Raw genomic sequence first — 18612 nt, 5'->3', positions numbered from 1 at the left:
TGGGACTTCCTAGTTCTCAAGATAATCAGGCGTGACCATAACTTACTTGGGTGTTACTGAGAAAAGCAGTTAGAAACAAAGAAAAATAGAGGGGCCTGAATGGCTCAGTCGGTTAAGCACCTGACTTTGACTTAGGTCATGATCTTACGGTCCGTGAGTTCAAGCCCTGAGTCAGGCTCTGTGCTGCCAGTTTAGAGCCTGGAGCCTGCTTCAGATTCTGTGTCTCCCTCTCTTTCTGCCCCTCCCCCACTCATTCATTTTCTCTCTCTCTCTCTCTCTCTCTCAAAAATAAATGTTAAAAAAATTAATAATAAAAAGAGAAAAATGAAATGACATCCAAAGTCGAAAATCAATTTTGAATTATTTGTAGAGAAGGAAATTCCAGTCCCATAACAGAAATGGCCCTTGGGAAATCTGTCTTCCTCAAAAGAGGGACGCAGACAACATGCACGATAGGAGCTTTGGTGGTGTTCAGCTTGGAAGAGAAGGTTCAGGATTAACAAGCACACTGGCTGTCATGTAGAGGAGGGATTAAATTTTTGCTGTGTGTGAGGCAAAGGGGTTGAACTGGTATGTTAGTGTGTGAAACCTCTAGAGGGAGATTTCTCTTTAGTGTAAGAAGACATTTCTGGGAGCTGTACAAAGATGGAAAGAGATCTTTGCACCTAGAGGCAAAAAGTTTCTGGTCACTAGGCAGAGGCAGGGAGACTGCCTGACCTCCCTTCTGATTGTATCTTCCTCTTGCTTGCTACACTCCAGCCACAACTCTTTTCAGATCCCCAAAGGAGCCAAGCTCTTCTCCACACTGCTGTGACCTCTGTCTGGGATGCCCCTGTCCCTCGCACCATCATCAGCCTGTGAAATCTTGCTCTTTCTTGAGGTCTCAGTGTAATGGTTTCATCCTCGTACAGTCCTTCCTGACCCTCTTGTCTAAGGAAGATCTTCCTGTTAAAACTGTACAATAATGTCTTGCACTTTTCGTTTATAGCACTTGCCAAATTTAGGCGATATCCTGTATCTCGCATGTACACACACACACACACACACACACACACACACACACGTTTATATAAAACAATACAAATGTAATTTGTATCACCATTTGTTTAATGTAGGTTTCACCACAAGAAGATAAGCTTTGCAGAAGGTACCCTGTCTTTTTCATTCCTGGATTCTCTTGTGTTCAGCACTTGAAACATGGTAGGTGCTCATTAAACATATTAATGCATGAATGAATTAATGAGATTTGTGCACCAAAGTGTCTTGATTAGTATACCGTGAGAGTGGGACATGAACCACTAGGAGAGGTTTTGCGTGGGCCCTGGATCTAGAACCAAATAATGCTGTATCACCTTGTGTGAGAGTGATTTCTTTTCTCTTTACTTTCAGTCCTTCTGATTTTGTCAAAGAGAACAGTTTGGTTTGGTGACAGTCTGTAACTGCCAGTCTGTCACCTGCCAATCTCTCTTGTCAATGCAGTGAGAGATCAGGCCTCAGCAAGCGACACAGTCTAGCTGGAATTTAATAACATGTTGCGTTATCATCATATTCATTCGTAGGTTGCCTTTTATTTGTGATGAGATTGAATTTTACTTTATGGAGGGGATCTGAATTTTTCTTTTAAAATAAGTTTGTAGAGGCTCCTGGGTGGCTCAGTTGGTTAAGCATCCGACTTCAGCTCAGGTCATAATTTTGAGCCCTGTATCGGGCTATCTGCTCTGCTCCTCTCCCACTTAAGCATGTGCGTGCTCGCTGGCTGTCTCTCAGAAATAAACAAACATTAAAAAAATAAAATCTATAAGTAAAAATGTGGTTTTCTTTGATGAGTAACATTAAATAAGTAGTACAGTTAATGGTAATGACAGTGGTTCTTGAATTACTGAAATTTTGGTTGCCAAAGGGTCTGAAATTTTGGAACAACCTAGTTCATCCCCAGACCAGTTCAGATTCATGGCAACAGAAATGCAATTAAGTGAGAGTTTCATAAAGCCAAATGTATTCATTGTCCTTCTGATAGTGTGTCCTTTTTAAATATTAAATACTCTTTTCTAAAATAGATGGTGATTTAAAAAAAAATTCTGACTTAAAAAAATTTTCACTTGGGGGGCCTGGGTGGCTCAGTCGGTTAAGTGTCCACCTTTGGCTCAGGTCATGATCTCGTGGCTCGTGAGTCTGAGCCCTGCATCGGGCTCTGTGGTGACAGCTCAGAGCCTGGAGCCTGCTTCAGATTCTTTGTCTCCCTCTCTCTGCCCCAACCCTGCTCACACACTCTCTCTCTCCTTCAAAAGTAAATAAACGTTTAAAAAAAAAAAAGTCTCACTTGGCAAAGTAAAGTGCTTGCAGGCCCATGTTGTTATGTAGGGATGATAGTGTGGGAGAGGCAATGTCACCTGCTTTGGAATCCAGAAGTCCAGGCTCCACTGCTGTTAGAGGACCTTTGTGGTTCCTTCCAGTGTGGAGAGTGCTTTTAACAGTTGGAGGTGAGATCTCGTTTGGCCTCAGTGTGAATAGCTGTGACAGCAGAAAGTCCCCATGTATGTGGATGTGCACGCTGCTCCCCAGAGCACGTGCACATGTGTTATACCACCCTTTCTGTTAAAAGGATTTGTGCATTTTCTGTTATTTCACATAGGGATTCCAAGTACAGATTGTCCTCGACTTTGGGGTTCTCTCTGGATAACTCATCCTAACTTGAAAATATTATTTAAAATAAAAACTCATTCAATACACCTACCCGGTGGAACATCATAGCTTAGCCTCGCTTACCTTAACTGTGCCCAGAACACTTACGCTTGCCTGCAGCTGGGCAAGGTCATCTCACACAAAGCCAATTTTATAAGAAAGTATTGGATAAATCATGGAATTTATTGACCTGAAAGTGGGAAACAGAATGGGTGTAAGGATGGGTTCAGAGGGTCGTGAGGGTAGAGGTTGTTGACCCTTGAGATCGCATGGATGATTGGTAGCCGTGGCTCCCTGCTTCTGCCCAGCATCACCAGAGAATGTCATGTCATGTGTTGCTAACCTGGGAAAAGACAACTCAAAATTTGAAGCACAGTTTCTACTGAATGTGTATTTCACCATCATAAAGTAGAAAAATTGTAAATTGAACTATTGTGAGTCATGTATTGTACCATATTTCTAATGAGAGATGGTGTGTAAGTCATTTACAGAAGTTATCAGTCGTGTATGAAGGGTACGGTAGGAGAGAGAGATGGTTGGGAGCTGGGTGGGGTGGATGTTCTTGTAGTGGCTTCTTCCACCGGAGACAGGAAAGGGATGGGAGGCATCTGAGGGTGGTGGCTGATGGATGTTCTGAGAGCAGCAGCCCCCCCTCCCCCCCATTTTCTGAGGTGGGTTGTCAGGGACTGGGGTTAGCAGGGGAGACATAGGCTGGCCATCTGTGTAAGGATCCGAAAGGCAAGGGCCGCCGAGCACCAGGAGGCCTCTGCCACCAGGCAGCAACCTGAAAAGATGTTGGCTGGTTGAGTGTGTTGTAACTGCTGCCTTTTCCTGCTGTTCGCCTCTGTCCTCAATTTGCTTTGCTTATAAAAATCCAGACCCTAGGGCTAAGACTCCTATGTGTCCAGCAGAGATACTAAGACTGGAGAGATTATGGCCTTACTGATCGTGTCACTTTTGACAACTGCTTGATTAAAAACATGCAGAGGACCAGACCAGGTAACTTCAGCTGGATGTTACCCCTGGTCAGTGTTCTTGCTTTGCATTTGAAGCTGCTGCCCTTGGTGGCATTGTTTTTGTGATCAGTATCATCTGCCACCATGTGAGCCAGTTTTCCTTGGTGTATGTGTGTGTGCACATGTGTGCTCACACATATCCAAGTCTGTGGCTCCTGTCGATTGTGCATCTGCGCCTTGTCATCAAAAGTCAGCACCTTCAACTCAACAGATACTCAGTAGGTATTTGTGGAGCACTTACTATTTGCCGAGCATCATGGGGAGCATCATGCTCTGTGAATGGTAGGTGTCCATGTCTACTCACGCGTATGGTTAAGTTACAGTTACATGTAAGTTACTGTTACCATGTAAGTTACAGTTAAACAAGGGCTCTAAGTCAAGGATCCACAAAATGCTCAAGGACCACAGAGGAAGAAGCATTTAATTTTAGCTGGAGAAATGAATGGAGGCCTTACTGAAGGGCCCTAAAAAGATGGCGTGGGGTAGAGAGGAGCTGGTAAAGATAATAAAACATGAATACAGAGGTGGGGAGAATTTTGCCCAGGGAGTGGTGCTGTGAAGCAAACCTGTAGATTATCTCATGGTACATGGGTCATGATATGGCCAGGGAATACCTTCGCCTTTTCTGCTGGGGGAGTGGGGCACACACAGCAGTGGGTGCGAGTGCCCCAGGTGATGGGCAAAGGTCAGGAGGCAGTGAAGGTAGACAACTGGAAGAATTTAAACCTAATTTACGGTCCTCAGTTAATAAACATCTTTGTAAAGAAGCTTCCAGTAGACATATACTTAGCTTTACATTTTTATATTTGGGGGCATGAGTTTAAGAACATGTAGACTATATGACAGATGACTGAATGAGTAGTGTCCAGCAGAGTACGATTTTCTCTGGTACTTTACATCATGGTCAGCAGAACTGTATTCTGCTTTTGAAAGTCGGAATTCTTTATTGTACGTGCCTAAAGATCGCTTCCTACATTGAAGTATGTTTTCCATTGTAAGAGGTGATCTTTTCCCAAAAGAAAGCAAATGTTCCACTTTCAATTTAACAACAAGCAGAAACCAATGAGAATTGCAAATGGGCTGTCTGTGTGGTGAATCGGCCTGCATTGAACTGAGTGGCCCTTCTCAGTGTCTGCCAGCAGGTGGTGACAGTGCTGTCTTGCAGTTTTCGTGTCCTTTTCGTTATTTATGTATCATTTGCAGACACACTACCTGTTAAACTTACAAAGCACGTTGGGGATGGGTGGGAGGAGTGACATAATTGCTCCCCTGTACATGATTCCTGCTATGTAGGCAATAGTTATTTTTGGTAGATTTCAGTAGTCTCTGGTGATTACAGATCGTCGGAGGTGTGGGCCATGGGCCTCCACTTCCACAACCTCCCTGAAGAACAGACGGGTAAAGTAAAAGCAGTTCTCAGTACCAGTCCTTTCACAGGGGTAAACCTGCCTGAAGTAGGCACGCAGCCCTGAAGCAGGCACACGGCTGGTGAGGCCCCGGCCTCCGGCCTTCTAGGTGCTCAGGAGAACACTGTGGTCCACACTGCGGCAGCGTTGGGGCAGTAGGATTCAGCAGCCTCGGGGATGGGCTCAGACCACAGCACCCACCATGACACAGCTCTGGAAGGACTTGGGCTGCTGGGCTCACTCAGTTCTCACATGCAGGTCACAAGAAGCAGAATTGTCTGTACAGCATTTCAGGCTGATCCATACATTTTGAAACCCGTCTTTTTATCAATAAAAATCATTTCTAATACCCATTTTGCTAATTAAACCCTCTGATACTGATCAAACATAAAGGTAGTTGAAACCTTAACCAACTCTGGGGTGTCAGCTTTTGATTAGAGTCATTCAAATGCTAAATAGCCACCCCTAGGGTATAATTTAAAATTCATACATTTCTATATCACGGTTTATGCTGGAGTTTCTTGAAGAGAATTGGAGATACTTTTTCACTTTATGTATGTGTAGACACATACATACATACACATATGTGTGTGTATATATAAATTGCTTAACACTTTTAAATTTATATTCTTTGTTTATATTGCTTAGCAAAAGTAAACAAAAGCTATACATGTTTTTTTGGGCTACCATTGTCATTAGTAACATGTTAAGAATATATTTCCAAATGTGTATATATACTTATGCATTATTAGTTTTAATGACTATATGGCGTTCCATTTTATAATTTACAGATCACTGCAATGGACACTTGTGATTTTTTTACAACTATTTACTATTATAGACCTCCCTCTAAAGATTGTCTTTGTCCTTGTTTCTTTGTGTACTTGTTTATTTTATTAGGATACATTCCTAGAAATAGAATTGCTGAATCATAGGGTATGCACATTAAAAAAAATGTTTAAAACAAAACTTGAAATTAGTCTTTGAGAAAAGTGTAGCAATCTGTACTCCCACCAGCATCTGCTTTCTTAAATACTCTCCCACCCTGGAAAGAATATTAAAGAAAAATATTTGCCCATCTGATAGGTAGAAAAAAAAAAAGGTCACTCATGTTAATCTTATTAGATTGGCTCTTTAACTTTTCCTTTTATTATTGTTTCAAATATTTGTAGTTTAGGAAAATCAGTCTGCTATACATTTACTCCTTCTGTCACCAAATGCCTTAAAATTATTCTTTAGAATGGGAAGCATAAAGTCAACTTAAAGCATTTTCGGCCATTACATTTTCCTAATTGAAGTCCCTGTCCTAAAGTAGGGCGGTGTTTCAATGGTGCCATTTCTGGTACTGGCCCCAGGATTAGTTGGGTATTGTTTTAGACTTCTTTTAGGAATGGGTAAAGATACTTTGTAGCTGCCAGACTGTTCAGAGATGATGGTAAGATGCTTGGATGTCAGCATTTAAACCTGCCAAAGTAGTATTTCTGTAACACAATATGAAATGAGAACTTAGAGTTATTGAATTAATTTGAAGGATGCAGGCAGCCAAAGAGGGATTTAACCATAGAGGGATAATTTTTAACCACAAGCGATAATTTTTCAGCAGAATTATCTAGTTTTCTTGTCTACAATTGACTAACCAGAAAATTGCTATATCTTAAGTTCATCTGCTGATGTGTTTTGGGGAAGTGTGGTGCAAAGGAGTATTTCCTTCTACCTCATTAGTGTTTTAGAAGTCAGCATGTAAATACTGGACCAAAATCGAAGAATGAGAGGTTTCTAAGTTGTTTAGGCATATGAAAAGAGAACTGGCTTCCAAAGGCAGGTGACCCTCTACTCTGTGGCCACCAAGAATCCTCTCCCTCCCTCTCCCTCCTGCCCACAATGGCTTTAAATAAGATAGGCTCTTGGGGTGCCTGGGTGGCTCAGTCGGTTAAGCGTCCAACTTCGGCTCAGGCCATGATCTCACAGTTCATGGGTTTGAGCCCCGCATCGGGCTCTGTGCTGACAGCTCAGAGCCTGGAGCCTGCTTCTGTATTTCCCTCTTTCTCTGCCCCTCCCCCACTCACACTGTATCTCTCTCTCTCAGAAATAAACATTAAAAAATATATTAAAAAAAAGATGGGCTTGCTCTTAAGAGATTTGCATTTTGAGCTAGGGCCTAAAATTAGAATGCATTGAAAGGTAAGAATGGCTGTAAGTTCACACTAAAGTGTAAGTGACTTACGTTAGATCTTTCTCAGAAGAGGGCTGGGCCCCCAAAACAGGATGAGGTGAGTGAGATTCATCAAGAAGAAAGAACCAGAAAGGAGAATCCAGGGTATAGAGCAGCACAGTTTGGTGGAAAACGCACTTTGGATGACAGATATGCTTTTCAGGGGCCTTTCCATGTGTCACTGGTATTTGTAATGGAACAACTTGTGAATAAATTGGCATTTTAATTATTTCATCTATCTTGTTCTGTTGCGAAGAAGAATTGTCTCCCTCTGCCTCCCTCTCTGGCTGTGCTAACAAAGGTATGATAGGTATTTAGTGAACATTTGGTTTCTAATTCTTTATGAGATGCTCTCCTTTGAAAGAATGTCCATCTGCTGTTCAGATGCTTCCTACTGAGTGAGGCAGCTGTTTTCCACTCTTGGAACCAAGACCACTGTACTCTGCAATGCTCTAGTCTCTCTGGACAGTATCCCCAGCTCCCGTCCCTGGGCTGTTTCCTCCCTGCTCTGCCGCCCTCACTGTGTTGCCTTTGCTGCTGCTCTCAGTCCTCCACACCAAAGGCCCTGCTGCGGTTTCTTTCTTCTCCAGAGTCTGCGTTAAATCCTGTCTTCTGGACTCTGATGCCTCCTGTGGTCAAGCAGCGCTAAACTGAATGCACACTTTCTCTAAAATCTAAAATGTTCTTTTGCATCCATAAATGCCCAATTAGTAAACTCTTTTAAAAAAAACTTCAATAGCTCCCTCTTTTTAAAAAACATTTTAATGTTTATTTATGTTTGAAAGAGAAAGAGACAGCATGAATGGGGAGGGGCAGAGAGAGAGGGAGACACAGAATTCGAAGCACGCTTCAGACTCTGAGCCATCAGCACAGAGCCCAACGCCGGGCTCGAACCCACGAACTGCGAGATCATGACCTGAGCCGAAGTTGGACGCTTAACCGACTGAGCCACCTAAGTGCCTCTACAAGAACCTCTTTTTAATTTTTTTTTTTCAGCGTTTTTATTTTTATTTTTGGAACAGAGAGAGACAGAGCATGAACGGGGGAGGGGCAGAGAGAGAGGGAGACACAGAATCAGAAACAGGCTCCAGGCTCCGAGCCATCAACCCAGAGCCTGACGCGGGGCTCCAACCCACGGACCGCGAGATCGTGACCTGGCTGAAGTCGGACGCTTAACCGACTGCGCCACCCAGGCGCCCCTTTTTTTTTAATTTTTTTTTCAGCATTTTTATTTTTAAGAACCTCTTTTTAAATATAAAAACAATCGGGGTGCCTGGCTGGCTCAGTCAGTGGTGTCAGTCGATCAAACATGAGACTCTTGATCTCAGGGTTGTGAGTTTGAGCCCCACTTTGGGTGTAGAGATTACTTAAAAATTATATATATTATATGTATGTGTATACACACACACACACACACAAACACACACATATGCGAAATGTATTGTTGTAAAAAATGTAAATTTAGGGTCAATGAGAAAATGAAATTCCCTCTCTCCATCCCCACTGCACCAGCTTTAATATGTCTAATATGGTTGGTTGTATATCTTTTCAGACTTTTCCTATTCATATACTAACATTTTTATGTGTAAAAAATATACAAAATTATTTCTACAAAAAAAAAAATCACACACTGACTTGTCTTTTAAAATGTGATATGCTACTGGGTGTTGTATGTATGAGGAATCACGGGAATCTACTCCCAAAGCCAAGACTACACTGTATACTCTGTATGTTAGCTAACTTGACAATAAATTATTAAAAAAAAGAAAAACGCGCTACCAAATTCCACTCTTTCTGATTAAAGTTAAGCCTCTTACTTACGATAAAAAAGAATGAAATCTTGTCATTTGCAACAACATGGCTAGAACTAGAATGTATTATGCTAAGCAAAATAAGTCAGTCAAAGAAAGATAAATATATGATTTCACTCGTCTGTGGAATTTAAGAAACAAAACAAATCTAAGGGGAAGGGAAGGAAAAGTAAGATAAAAACAGTGGGAGGCAAACCATAAGAGACTCTTAAATACAGAGAACGAACTGAGGGTTGCTGGAGAGGTGTTGGGTGGGGGGATGTGCTAAATGGGTGATAGGCATTAAGGAGGGCACTTTTGGGATGAACACTGAGTGTTATATGTTATGAATCACTAAGTTCTACTCCTGAAAACATTAGTACACTCTATGTTAACTAACTTGTATTTAAATGAAATGAAACAAAAATACAATAAAATGTGGTATGCTATATATAAATTTTATTTCATTCTTTTTGATGGCTGTATTCTGGTGTATGGCTACATCATAATTTATGTAAATAATCCCTTATTGTTGGGTGTTTATATTATTTCCAGTGTCCTCTTGTTATATACAGTGATGCAGTAAACATCTTTTTACATAGACCTTTGTGTACGACTCCTGGCATTCTTCTCCATAGGAAAGGAACATCTGGTTCAAAGGGTATGCACATTTTAAATACTAATAAATATTCCCAGATTGCCCTCAAAAGAGGTGGTACTTAACGCTAATTTATGCTCCCATTGGCAAACCCTCATTCAGTCTTCAAGTCTCACCCGAAGGGTCACCTTTTTAGGGAAGCCTGACTTGTCACTTTTACCTCCAGGCATTGTGGGGTACCCCTCCTTTCTACTCCAGTGTTGCCCTAAAGTCCTACTGTATTCCTGAATTTTGGTGCTCATTCCATTTTTTATTTTATTTTATTTTATTTTTTGAAGTGTTTATTTCATTTTTTAAAATTTATATCCAAGTTATCATATAGTGCAACAATGATTTCAGGAGTAGATTCCTTAATGCCCCTTACCCATTTAGCCCATCCCCCTTCCCACAACTCCTCCAGTAACCCTCTGTTTGTTCTCTACATTTAAGAGTCTCTTATGTTTTGTCCCCCTCCCTGTTTTTATATTATTTTTGCTTCCCTTCCCTTATGTTCATCTGTTTTGTTTCTTGAAGTCCTCATATGAGTGAAGTCCTATGATATTTGTTTTTCTCTAATTTCACTTAGCATAACACCCTCTAGTTCCATCCTCATAGTTGCGAATGGCAAGATTTCATTCTTTTTGATCCCTGTGTAATAATTCATTGTGTGTGTGTGTGTATATCTATATCTATATCTATATCTATATCTATATCTATCTATATATATATATCTATATATCTATATATATATCTCACATCTTCTTTATCCATTCATCCATCGATGGACATTTGGGCTCTTCCTATACTTTGGCTATCGTTGATAGTGCTGCTATAAATATCGAGGTGCATGTGCCCCTTTGAAATAGCACACCTGTGTCCCGTGGATAAATGCCTAGTAGTGCAATTGCTGGGTCGTAGGGTAGTTCTATTTTTAGTTTTTTGAGGAACCTCCGTACTGTTTTCCAGAGTGGCTGCACCAGCTTGCATTGCCACCAACAATGCAAAAGAGATCCTCTTTCTCTGCATCCTGGCCAACATCTGTTGTTGCCTGAGTTGTTAATGTTAGCCCTTCTGACAGGTGTGAGGTGGTATCTCATTGTGGTTTTGATTTGTATTTCCCGGATGATGAGTGATGTTGGGTGCTCATTCCGTTTTTTGAATATTTGTTAAATAATCTGTGTCCACTATCACCACCATCTTTATTTTTCCTTTTAACTTTTTCTCTGATTTCAAAAGTAACCCATGTTAGCTATATAAAATTCCAACATTAGGGAAATACCTTATGTTAAGGAAATATAAAATATCTGTATTTTTAGAATATGAAAACACTAATTCACTAATTTATAATAGCCACAATATGGAAGCAGCCCAAGCGTCCATTGATTGATGAATGGATAAAGAAGACATGTTATATATACATGATGGAATATTATTCAGCCACAAAAAAGAATGAAATTTTGCCATTTGCAGCAATGTGGTTGGATCTAGAGAGTATAATGCTAAGTGAAATAAGTCAGTCAGTGAAAGACAAATACCGTATGATTTCACTTGTGTGGAATTTAAGAAACAAAATGGCCAATAAAGGGGGAAAAAAAGAGACCGAACAAACAGATGGTGACCAGAGAGGAGATGGGGGGGTGGGGGGATGGGTGAAAATGGTGAAGGGGATTGAGAATATAGTTACCTTGAAGAGCACTGAGTGATATATGGAACTATTACATCACTATGTTGTACACCTGAAACTAACATATGTACACCTGTGTATATATGTACACCTGAAACTAACTGTATGTTAACCCCACTGGAATTAAAATTAAAAAACAAATTTAAATCTCTGTATTTCAGATAATCTTCATCTGTGCTTCTCGCCCAGCATGCTCTCTTTAGCACTTAGAGCGTGTACCATTCTGAGATACACATCTGTCTCACCCACAAGCCTGAGTTCCTGGAGGGAAGGGGCATGCCTTTTCATCTTTGTGCCCCAGCACTTAATATGCGTTGGCGCCTAGTGCATCCTCAGTAAATGTCTGTTACCTGGAAGAACAGAGAGTAAGACAAACCTAAGAAAACATGGCAGAGGACATAAGCACCTCTAGTGGATACTGGTGTGATGTATGGATAGGTTTTTCTTTCTTAGTCTCCTTTAAAAAGGGGTGGCTTTGCATGGACTCTTCCTCAGTGCCAGACTCTCACGGAAACTCCAATGCTGATGAAACTTACCCTTTTCTAGATGATTTGGTTCCATAGGCATTAGGATCTATTTAGTTCCTCTAACAAAGCAAATAAATGCAGGAGCCTGGGAAGCAGTTATTAGCTGAGGGAGATTGGTTTTCCAGTGTGATTTGTTGCTATGTGTGTTTATTATCCGCTGGCTCTGGGTTCATCAAGTCAGTATCCCCTGCATTCTGCTGAGCCAGGCAATCTGGCGAAATAAGCAGTGAAGCCAGGCGCTGTTCAGGTTCCAGAACCTAACAGCAGCAACAATAATAACTGCCCTTCTTGAATACCTACCATGTATGGAATGTTTTACATGTCACTTAATCTCATAAAAACCCTATGGGGGAAAGTATTGTTTTTCTTCTGGTTCCAGATGATGATCAGCCCCAGGTAAACTTTCCAAGGTTATACAGCTATTAAGTGGTAGTGACTGGCTTTGAATCCCTTTTGCTTACAGACTATCTTGACTCCCTTTCTTCATCTTCTTTCCTTGTTCCTTAGCCCGCAAAATGGTCCTTTTGCCATGGAAGAGGAAAAGTAGATCATCTGCTAGAAAAGCCTGGAGTCCTCGCTCCTGTTCGTTGAAAACACTTTTTGAATCCTCAAGAAAACTTTTCATTTTTAACATAGTTTTAGTGTCCTCTTCTAAAATCACAGACCCCTGGAGATGAAAGGGATCAGGTTCACCGGTTCATATTCTGCTGGGGGAGGAGCCAGTGACCCCATGACTGGTGCCCATTCTCACCTTCACCATGGAAAGGCTTCCAGATTTTGCTGCATGAATGAAAAGTCTGGTGTTGCTTTGGGCTTATGTGGGTATGGAGTTTAACAGAATTAGGGGCACCTGGGTGGCTCAGTCTGTTAAGTGTCTGACTTTGGCTCAGGTCACGATCTCGCAGTTTATGAGTTCAAGCCCCGTGTCGGGCTCTGTGCTGACAGTTCAGAGCCCGAAGCCTGCTTCAGATTCTGTGTCTCCCTCTCTCTCTCTGCCTCTCCCCAGCTTGTGTTCTGTCTGTCTCTCTCTCAAAGATAAGTAAACATTTAAAAAATAATAAAAAATAATAAAATAGAGTTTAAGAGTATTAAACATCATAGGTAAACTGTAAACTAGAAGCAGAAACTTAAGGGTAGGCCCGTCAGTGGTCTCCAGAGGGAGAAACAGATTGCTCCAAAGCCATGTTCCTACCAAGAGACTAAATAGGATCCTGCAGGTTTCTTTCTGATTATATTCACCCCATCCCCAATGGTCAAACATTTCTCTCATTTTTACTGAAGTGTAGAAAAGTAGATCCATATCCATAATCACTTATCTGAAATTTTAAAGGAAATTCTTTGCTTATTACACTTTGTTTTGCATCAGACCCCCAGGGGACTGACTGGGCTGGCACCGTGCAGTCAGATGTGTTAATATCCATACAGTATTGCTTATTCTTACATTAGATGGAATAAGTAAAGACTATAAGCATTTCAGGTAAGTTTTGTTTTTTTGGGTTTGTTTTTTTTTTTTTTTTTTTAGTGTATTTTGAGAGAGACCGAGACAGCATGGGCAGGGGAGTCCCAATGTGGGGCTTGAACCATGAGATTAATGTCAGGTCAGATTTTCGTTACCAAATGATTTGCATACACTTAGGAAAAAACTTGGAGTTTTCAGGACTTTTAGGGTTTCAGAATTACAGACAAAGGATTGCGGGCCCGTAATTTTCTCCTTTTTTGCATCACCAACAGTATGTCTGATAGAGGAACCTCTTACTCCTTGTTAAAAGCAAAATAAAGTTTGTTTCCCCGGAAGGGCCGGCCTCCCTGTCGTCCAGGGGCCGCTCGGCACCATTCCTGTGTGCGCCTCTTTGAAAGCTCGGTTCCAACCCTGACAGTGCTCAGGATGCTCTCTCCCTGGTCTCCACCCGAACCGGTTCCTTCAGCCACCTTCCTGTGCCCTCTCCCAAGTAGATCTGGAGAGTGGTCCATTTCCATCATCATCTCGGTGAGGACCAGCCACGCCTCACACGACTCAGCAGGCTGCTTTTCCGGATGCCACACACTCCCTCAGCTTTTGTTCCTTGGTTTTGGGGAGCCTTCTCTATGGAAACCATTTTGGCTCATCTCATTCCATTCCCAGGTGGTCTCTGAGGCTTTGCCCACACAGCGCCACACTGAAAAATGCAGTCTGGCCTGCAGGTTTACTTTTCACATCTTAATTGCTTATTTTGGCTCGTGGCATGATCCCAAGGATTTTTCTGCAGAGGGATGGGTGTCAGCATGCCTGGTGACCAGGCTGCTGTCTCTCACCCTGCCTGGTGTGAGACACACACGCTTCTTACTCCCGCGATGGTGCCTTATAGTTTTCAAAGCCATTCTGAGATTAACAGGCCAAAGCCAGATGGTTTGACAAACTCTTGTTCCTGCTTCCATTCTGGTTCCTTGAGGCCTCTTATGTTCTGTTTAGCTATTGCTTTTCCAGTTTGTGGAGTACAGCAAGCAATGAGTGTCTTCAGAAACTATTTATACCGTGAAGCGTCTGGCTGTTGTTGCTGGTGACTGGAGTTTGACAGCTGGCACCATCAGCTTCTCCCGGTACCTCATGCCATGTGGCTCTTATTGGGCCAGAGTCTTCAATCAGCCCAGTGACTTAAATTGCCAAGGAGACAATGTCTAGTGAGACCTCGGGATTTATGACCTGTTCTTAGGCTATGAAGTTTTCTGTAGAATTCTTGCTGACATGGTCTGTTCCCTTAATCTGCCTGATCTGTGGGGTGAATAAATCTTTGAACTTTTCTGCAGAATTCACTTTTGGTACGCAGGGCCTTGAACAGGAGCCTGAAGAAGATGGGCTTTAGGATCCATGAACCTCTGGACTATTTTGTATGAATGTGTATGCAAGCATTTTTTTTGTGGGGAGAGGCTTGCACTGGATTCTCAGTGTAATAGTGTAAAGTGGAAGGAAACTGCTGACTCTTCTGAGCCTCTGGAAAATGAGAATGATGGTAGATCTTACCCCATTCATTTAAATGAAAAAAAAGTTTTTAATGTTTAGTTTTGAGAGAGAGAGAGAATGAGTAGGGAGGGACAGAGAGAAGGAGACACAGAATCGGAAGCAGGCTCCAGGCTCTGAGCTGTCAGCATAGAGCCCAACGCAGGGCTTGAACTCACAAACTGCAAGATCATTACTTGAGCTGAAGTCAGACCCTTAACCGACTGAGCCACTCAGGTGCCCCATTTGAATGAAGCTACAATGAGTAAATGTGTAGTATAGTATCCATAAACATTCAGTAAATATTAGCTGTCATTATTTGTCTGAATCTGTGATCCTCAAAGGTGAAAAATACGTGACTGCCTTTATTCCTTAGAATCAGGTAGCACATACGTGCCCAGTGAGAATTATTAACATTTTTATAGCCCTTGATGCTGTACAAAGCATCTTCGTAATACTGCCTTCTGTGATCTGCACAGCATTCTTGTTGGTAGGCGAGAGGGGCTGCCTAACTGTCCCCTTTTACAGGTGAGGAAACTGAAGCTCAAGGGAGACCATGAGCACTCAGCTAACGCTCAGAACAATGGCTTCTGCTCGCAGTCAGGTGGACGAACAGATCTCCAGGCAAATAATTACAGTACAGAGTATGATGTGTGCCTTGGACCCTGAGGTACAGCGTGTAAAGGCAGGTAGGAGAAGCCTTCCTGGCGGTAGTGACACTTACTCGGAGCCGTGAACCGTAGGTGGGACTCGGCCAGGCAGAGCGGGCTACGGCAGCACCCGTTCCTCGAGGCAGGGAGACCTTGGCGGTGGGGCGCCTCTTGGCAAGAGGGGATGGCGCTGAGCACCCACCTAAGGCAAAAGAGCAGTTTCCCAGAACCCTACTCCCCTTCCCCCGCCCATGAAGGAGATGAATGAAGAAAAAGGAATAGAGCAGAGAATTAAGTTTGGATTCATAGACGTACCTACAGACCATGTGGCCATTTGAAATAATTCTGAGGAAAACTAACAGCGTGGGAATGTGTTTGGTGTGTTAAGTGAGGAAGTGTATGTATAATTGCCCGTTGGCCATGATTTCAGCTGTGTAAAATGAAATCTACAGATGGCGAAGACTTCGAAGTTAAGTGGAAGAAGGAAAATAACTCTCGTGTTAAGGTGATATATTTTAAAAACTCACTTTAATGTGTTACTTTGTAGGTTTTGTTTTACTTGTTTTATATTCGTATTTTGTGTTTTGCATGTCTATGTGCACTGCTCCCATTACGCCTCCTAGTCCGTCAGGGTTCCGGCCGTTCCGGTGGGTCTCCGGTCTGTTTAGTTCTGAGTCATTAATTCAGCCATCATGTTTGCCACATTTCAGGCGCTGTGCTTGATCAGGTATCAGTTGTGTCTGTGTGTCCATCCCTGACCGAATCAGCTCTCAGAGAGCTCAGCAACCCCCGGCCTCAGAGACCCCCTCCCTCTGTGGCTGCACAAAAATACTTGCTCTCAGAAATACGGCTAATTAATACTCTCCTTTTGTCCATGTGAGGACAAGGCAAAGGCAATGCCAGTTAGAGAACAAGGCTCCTTCCAGGATCCAAAAGGAATGAAGCGGTAATAACAATAAGTAATGAGTAACCAGAGACGTGACAACTGAAATGACAGGGTATCAGGCAGAAGTGTCCATTTGACCTGGCTTGTAAGTGTTCGTGGAATCTGGTGCTTTTGGAAAATTGCCTGGCCCCTTCTGAGTTTTCACAGGGATCAAAGGCTTTGTTCCCTCTGATCATGTTTTTAAAGCATTTAGTTGGAAACTGTCCCTTTCATGCAGGTTGATCAAAAGGCAGCATGTGCTGTTAGATCAGGAATCAGCCAGCAGCCTTTATCTATTGGGAGTCTTTATATATGTTCTGGGCATTTCTAAGGTTCTGGCCCTTCTGAAAGCTTCCTCAAGACACGGGGACACTTAAAAATTATATTTAAGATATAACATATGGTATTTGCTTTAAAATGCTCCGACACACACACCCAGCATTTGGAAGGATATGAAATAAGAAGGGTGATGGATATATGGGGTTCTTTATACTATTCCTTTACCTTGTTAATTTGAAAGTTTTCATAAAAAAAAATCTTAAATAGCATTTAAGAGACTGATAACAAATGACTTACTGGAAATGTGAAAAGCCCTCCATGACAATACACCCTCTGATACCTTTGGGGTCCTTGGACCCCAGAGTTCAGTGGAGTAGGAGCTGACAGGCCAGAGGAAGCAGAGATGCCTGGAGGTGGCAGCTGTCAGTGGAGATTAGGCTTCCCTCAGCTTTGGGAGTGATTTCAAGAACTGTAGACTTACCAGCTCCCCACAACAGTTACTTCATCCATTGCTTTCCATCATGGTCTCTGATTGTTCGGTTAGAGGTTAGGAAACTGTTAGCGTGTTTGTTCATTCATTCTTCAGCAAATACTGACTGAGCATTGTTCTAAAAGCTTAGGATGTTCTTAAAAGCAGTGAGGTTTATGCTCAAGTTGAGGATACGTTCCACTGTGGGGAGAGTGATGATTAACATGTACACATATAGGGTCGCCTGGGTGGCTCAGTCAGTTAAGCATGTGACTCTTGATTTTGGCCCAGATCATGATCTCACAGTTCATGAGCTCTAACCCTGTGTCGGGCTCCGTGCTGACAGCACAGAGCTTGCTTGGGATCTCTCTCTTTCTCTCTGCCCCTCCCCTGCTCGTGCTCTCCTTCTCTCTCAAAATAAATAAATAAACATTAGAAAAAAAAAACCCACACGTACACATATAAATGAACATGACCATCTCCAGTGGGCGTGAGTGCCACGACAACCCTTACTCAGGACCTTGTGAAAGTCAGGGAAGACACCCGAGCTACTTTGTTTTGGGGGATTAGAGACGACCCCGCTGACTGAGGTGCAATTTGAGGTGAGTCAAGAATGACAAGAAAGAGCCAGCTGGTGATATCCAAGGGGAACAGCTTTCCCAACAGGGAAGTGCGGAGAAGGGAAGGCAGCCTTGACCCTTGACATGGTAAAACAGAACGTGAGCACCCCGAAGGTGAGGCGTGGGCCCTGTCTTTGGTAGCATTCGTTTTCTCTCACTCCCTTTCTCCTTATTCTCTTTAAAATTCGTGTGTTCCCCATAGATCAGTTTCTCTTTCTGGGTTCCATTTTCCACCGTTTGTCTTTGTGGGTTGTCCCTGAGCCCCTTGCCCACCATGTTCTACATTGACTTTTGGTCGGGGGGCCCTCAGCTCCTGAAAGGAGAGCACGCTCACAGCAGTGGGGAAGATGTGAGGGGCTCCCCACCGGCGGCCGCATTGTCCTCGCTTCATAGATAAAGGGCAAGTCAGAAGTCAGCCGGCCCAGTCCTTTAAAGCCCACAATCAGATCTCTCATTTTTCACAGGTTGAATCAGAGATGTTAGTTGTGAAGGGAACCTCAGACGTTACGTAGTAGTGAGGTGTATTGGGGGGGAGGGGTGATTTTTAATTTTAAAAGATGACTGTTCTCCATATTGAGTTGAAAAGCAAGACGACTACTCATGTGCTGCTGGTTAGAGTACACATTGGTGTTGTATATGCCTTTTGACCAGGAAATTCCATCTCTAGGAGTTTATTCTAAGAGAGTATCAGCTTTGTGTGCAAAGGCTTGTCCGTAAAAATCTTCGTCATCGTGTTAAATG

General features: G+C 42.6%; 1 protein-coding gene across 4 annotated transcripts in view; it reads left to right on the top strand.

Moving 5' to 3' along the window:
* The window catches only part of TMCC3 (transmembrane and coiled-coil domain family 3), a 329016-nt gene that overhangs the window by 90092 nt on the left and 220312 nt on the right, over window positions 1-18612 (top strand). The window contains exon 3 of one of the 4 annotated variants that reach the window (XM_045062164.1): window positions 1116-1200. The exons of the other annotated variants lie outside the window; for them this stretch is intronic. Within the exon in view, the coding sequence (XP_044918099.1) occupies window positions 1198-1200 (3 nt within the window). The 5' untranslated portion in view covers window positions 1116-1197. The remainder of the gene's footprint in view (window positions 1-1115; window positions 1201-18612) is intronic. 4 annotated transcript variants of the gene reach the window in all.

The sequence above is a fragment of the Felis catus genome, chromosome B4 (genome assembly GCF_018350175.1).
Source record: "Felis catus isolate Fca126 chromosome B4, F.catus_Fca126_mat1.0, whole genome shotgun sequence".
In the NCBI taxonomy this organism is placed as follows: domain Eukaryota; kingdom Metazoa; phylum Chordata; class Mammalia; order Carnivora; family Felidae; genus Felis; species Felis catus.
Note: the sequence above shows the minus strand (reverse complement) of the source record. Positions and strands in the feature narration are given on the sequence as shown.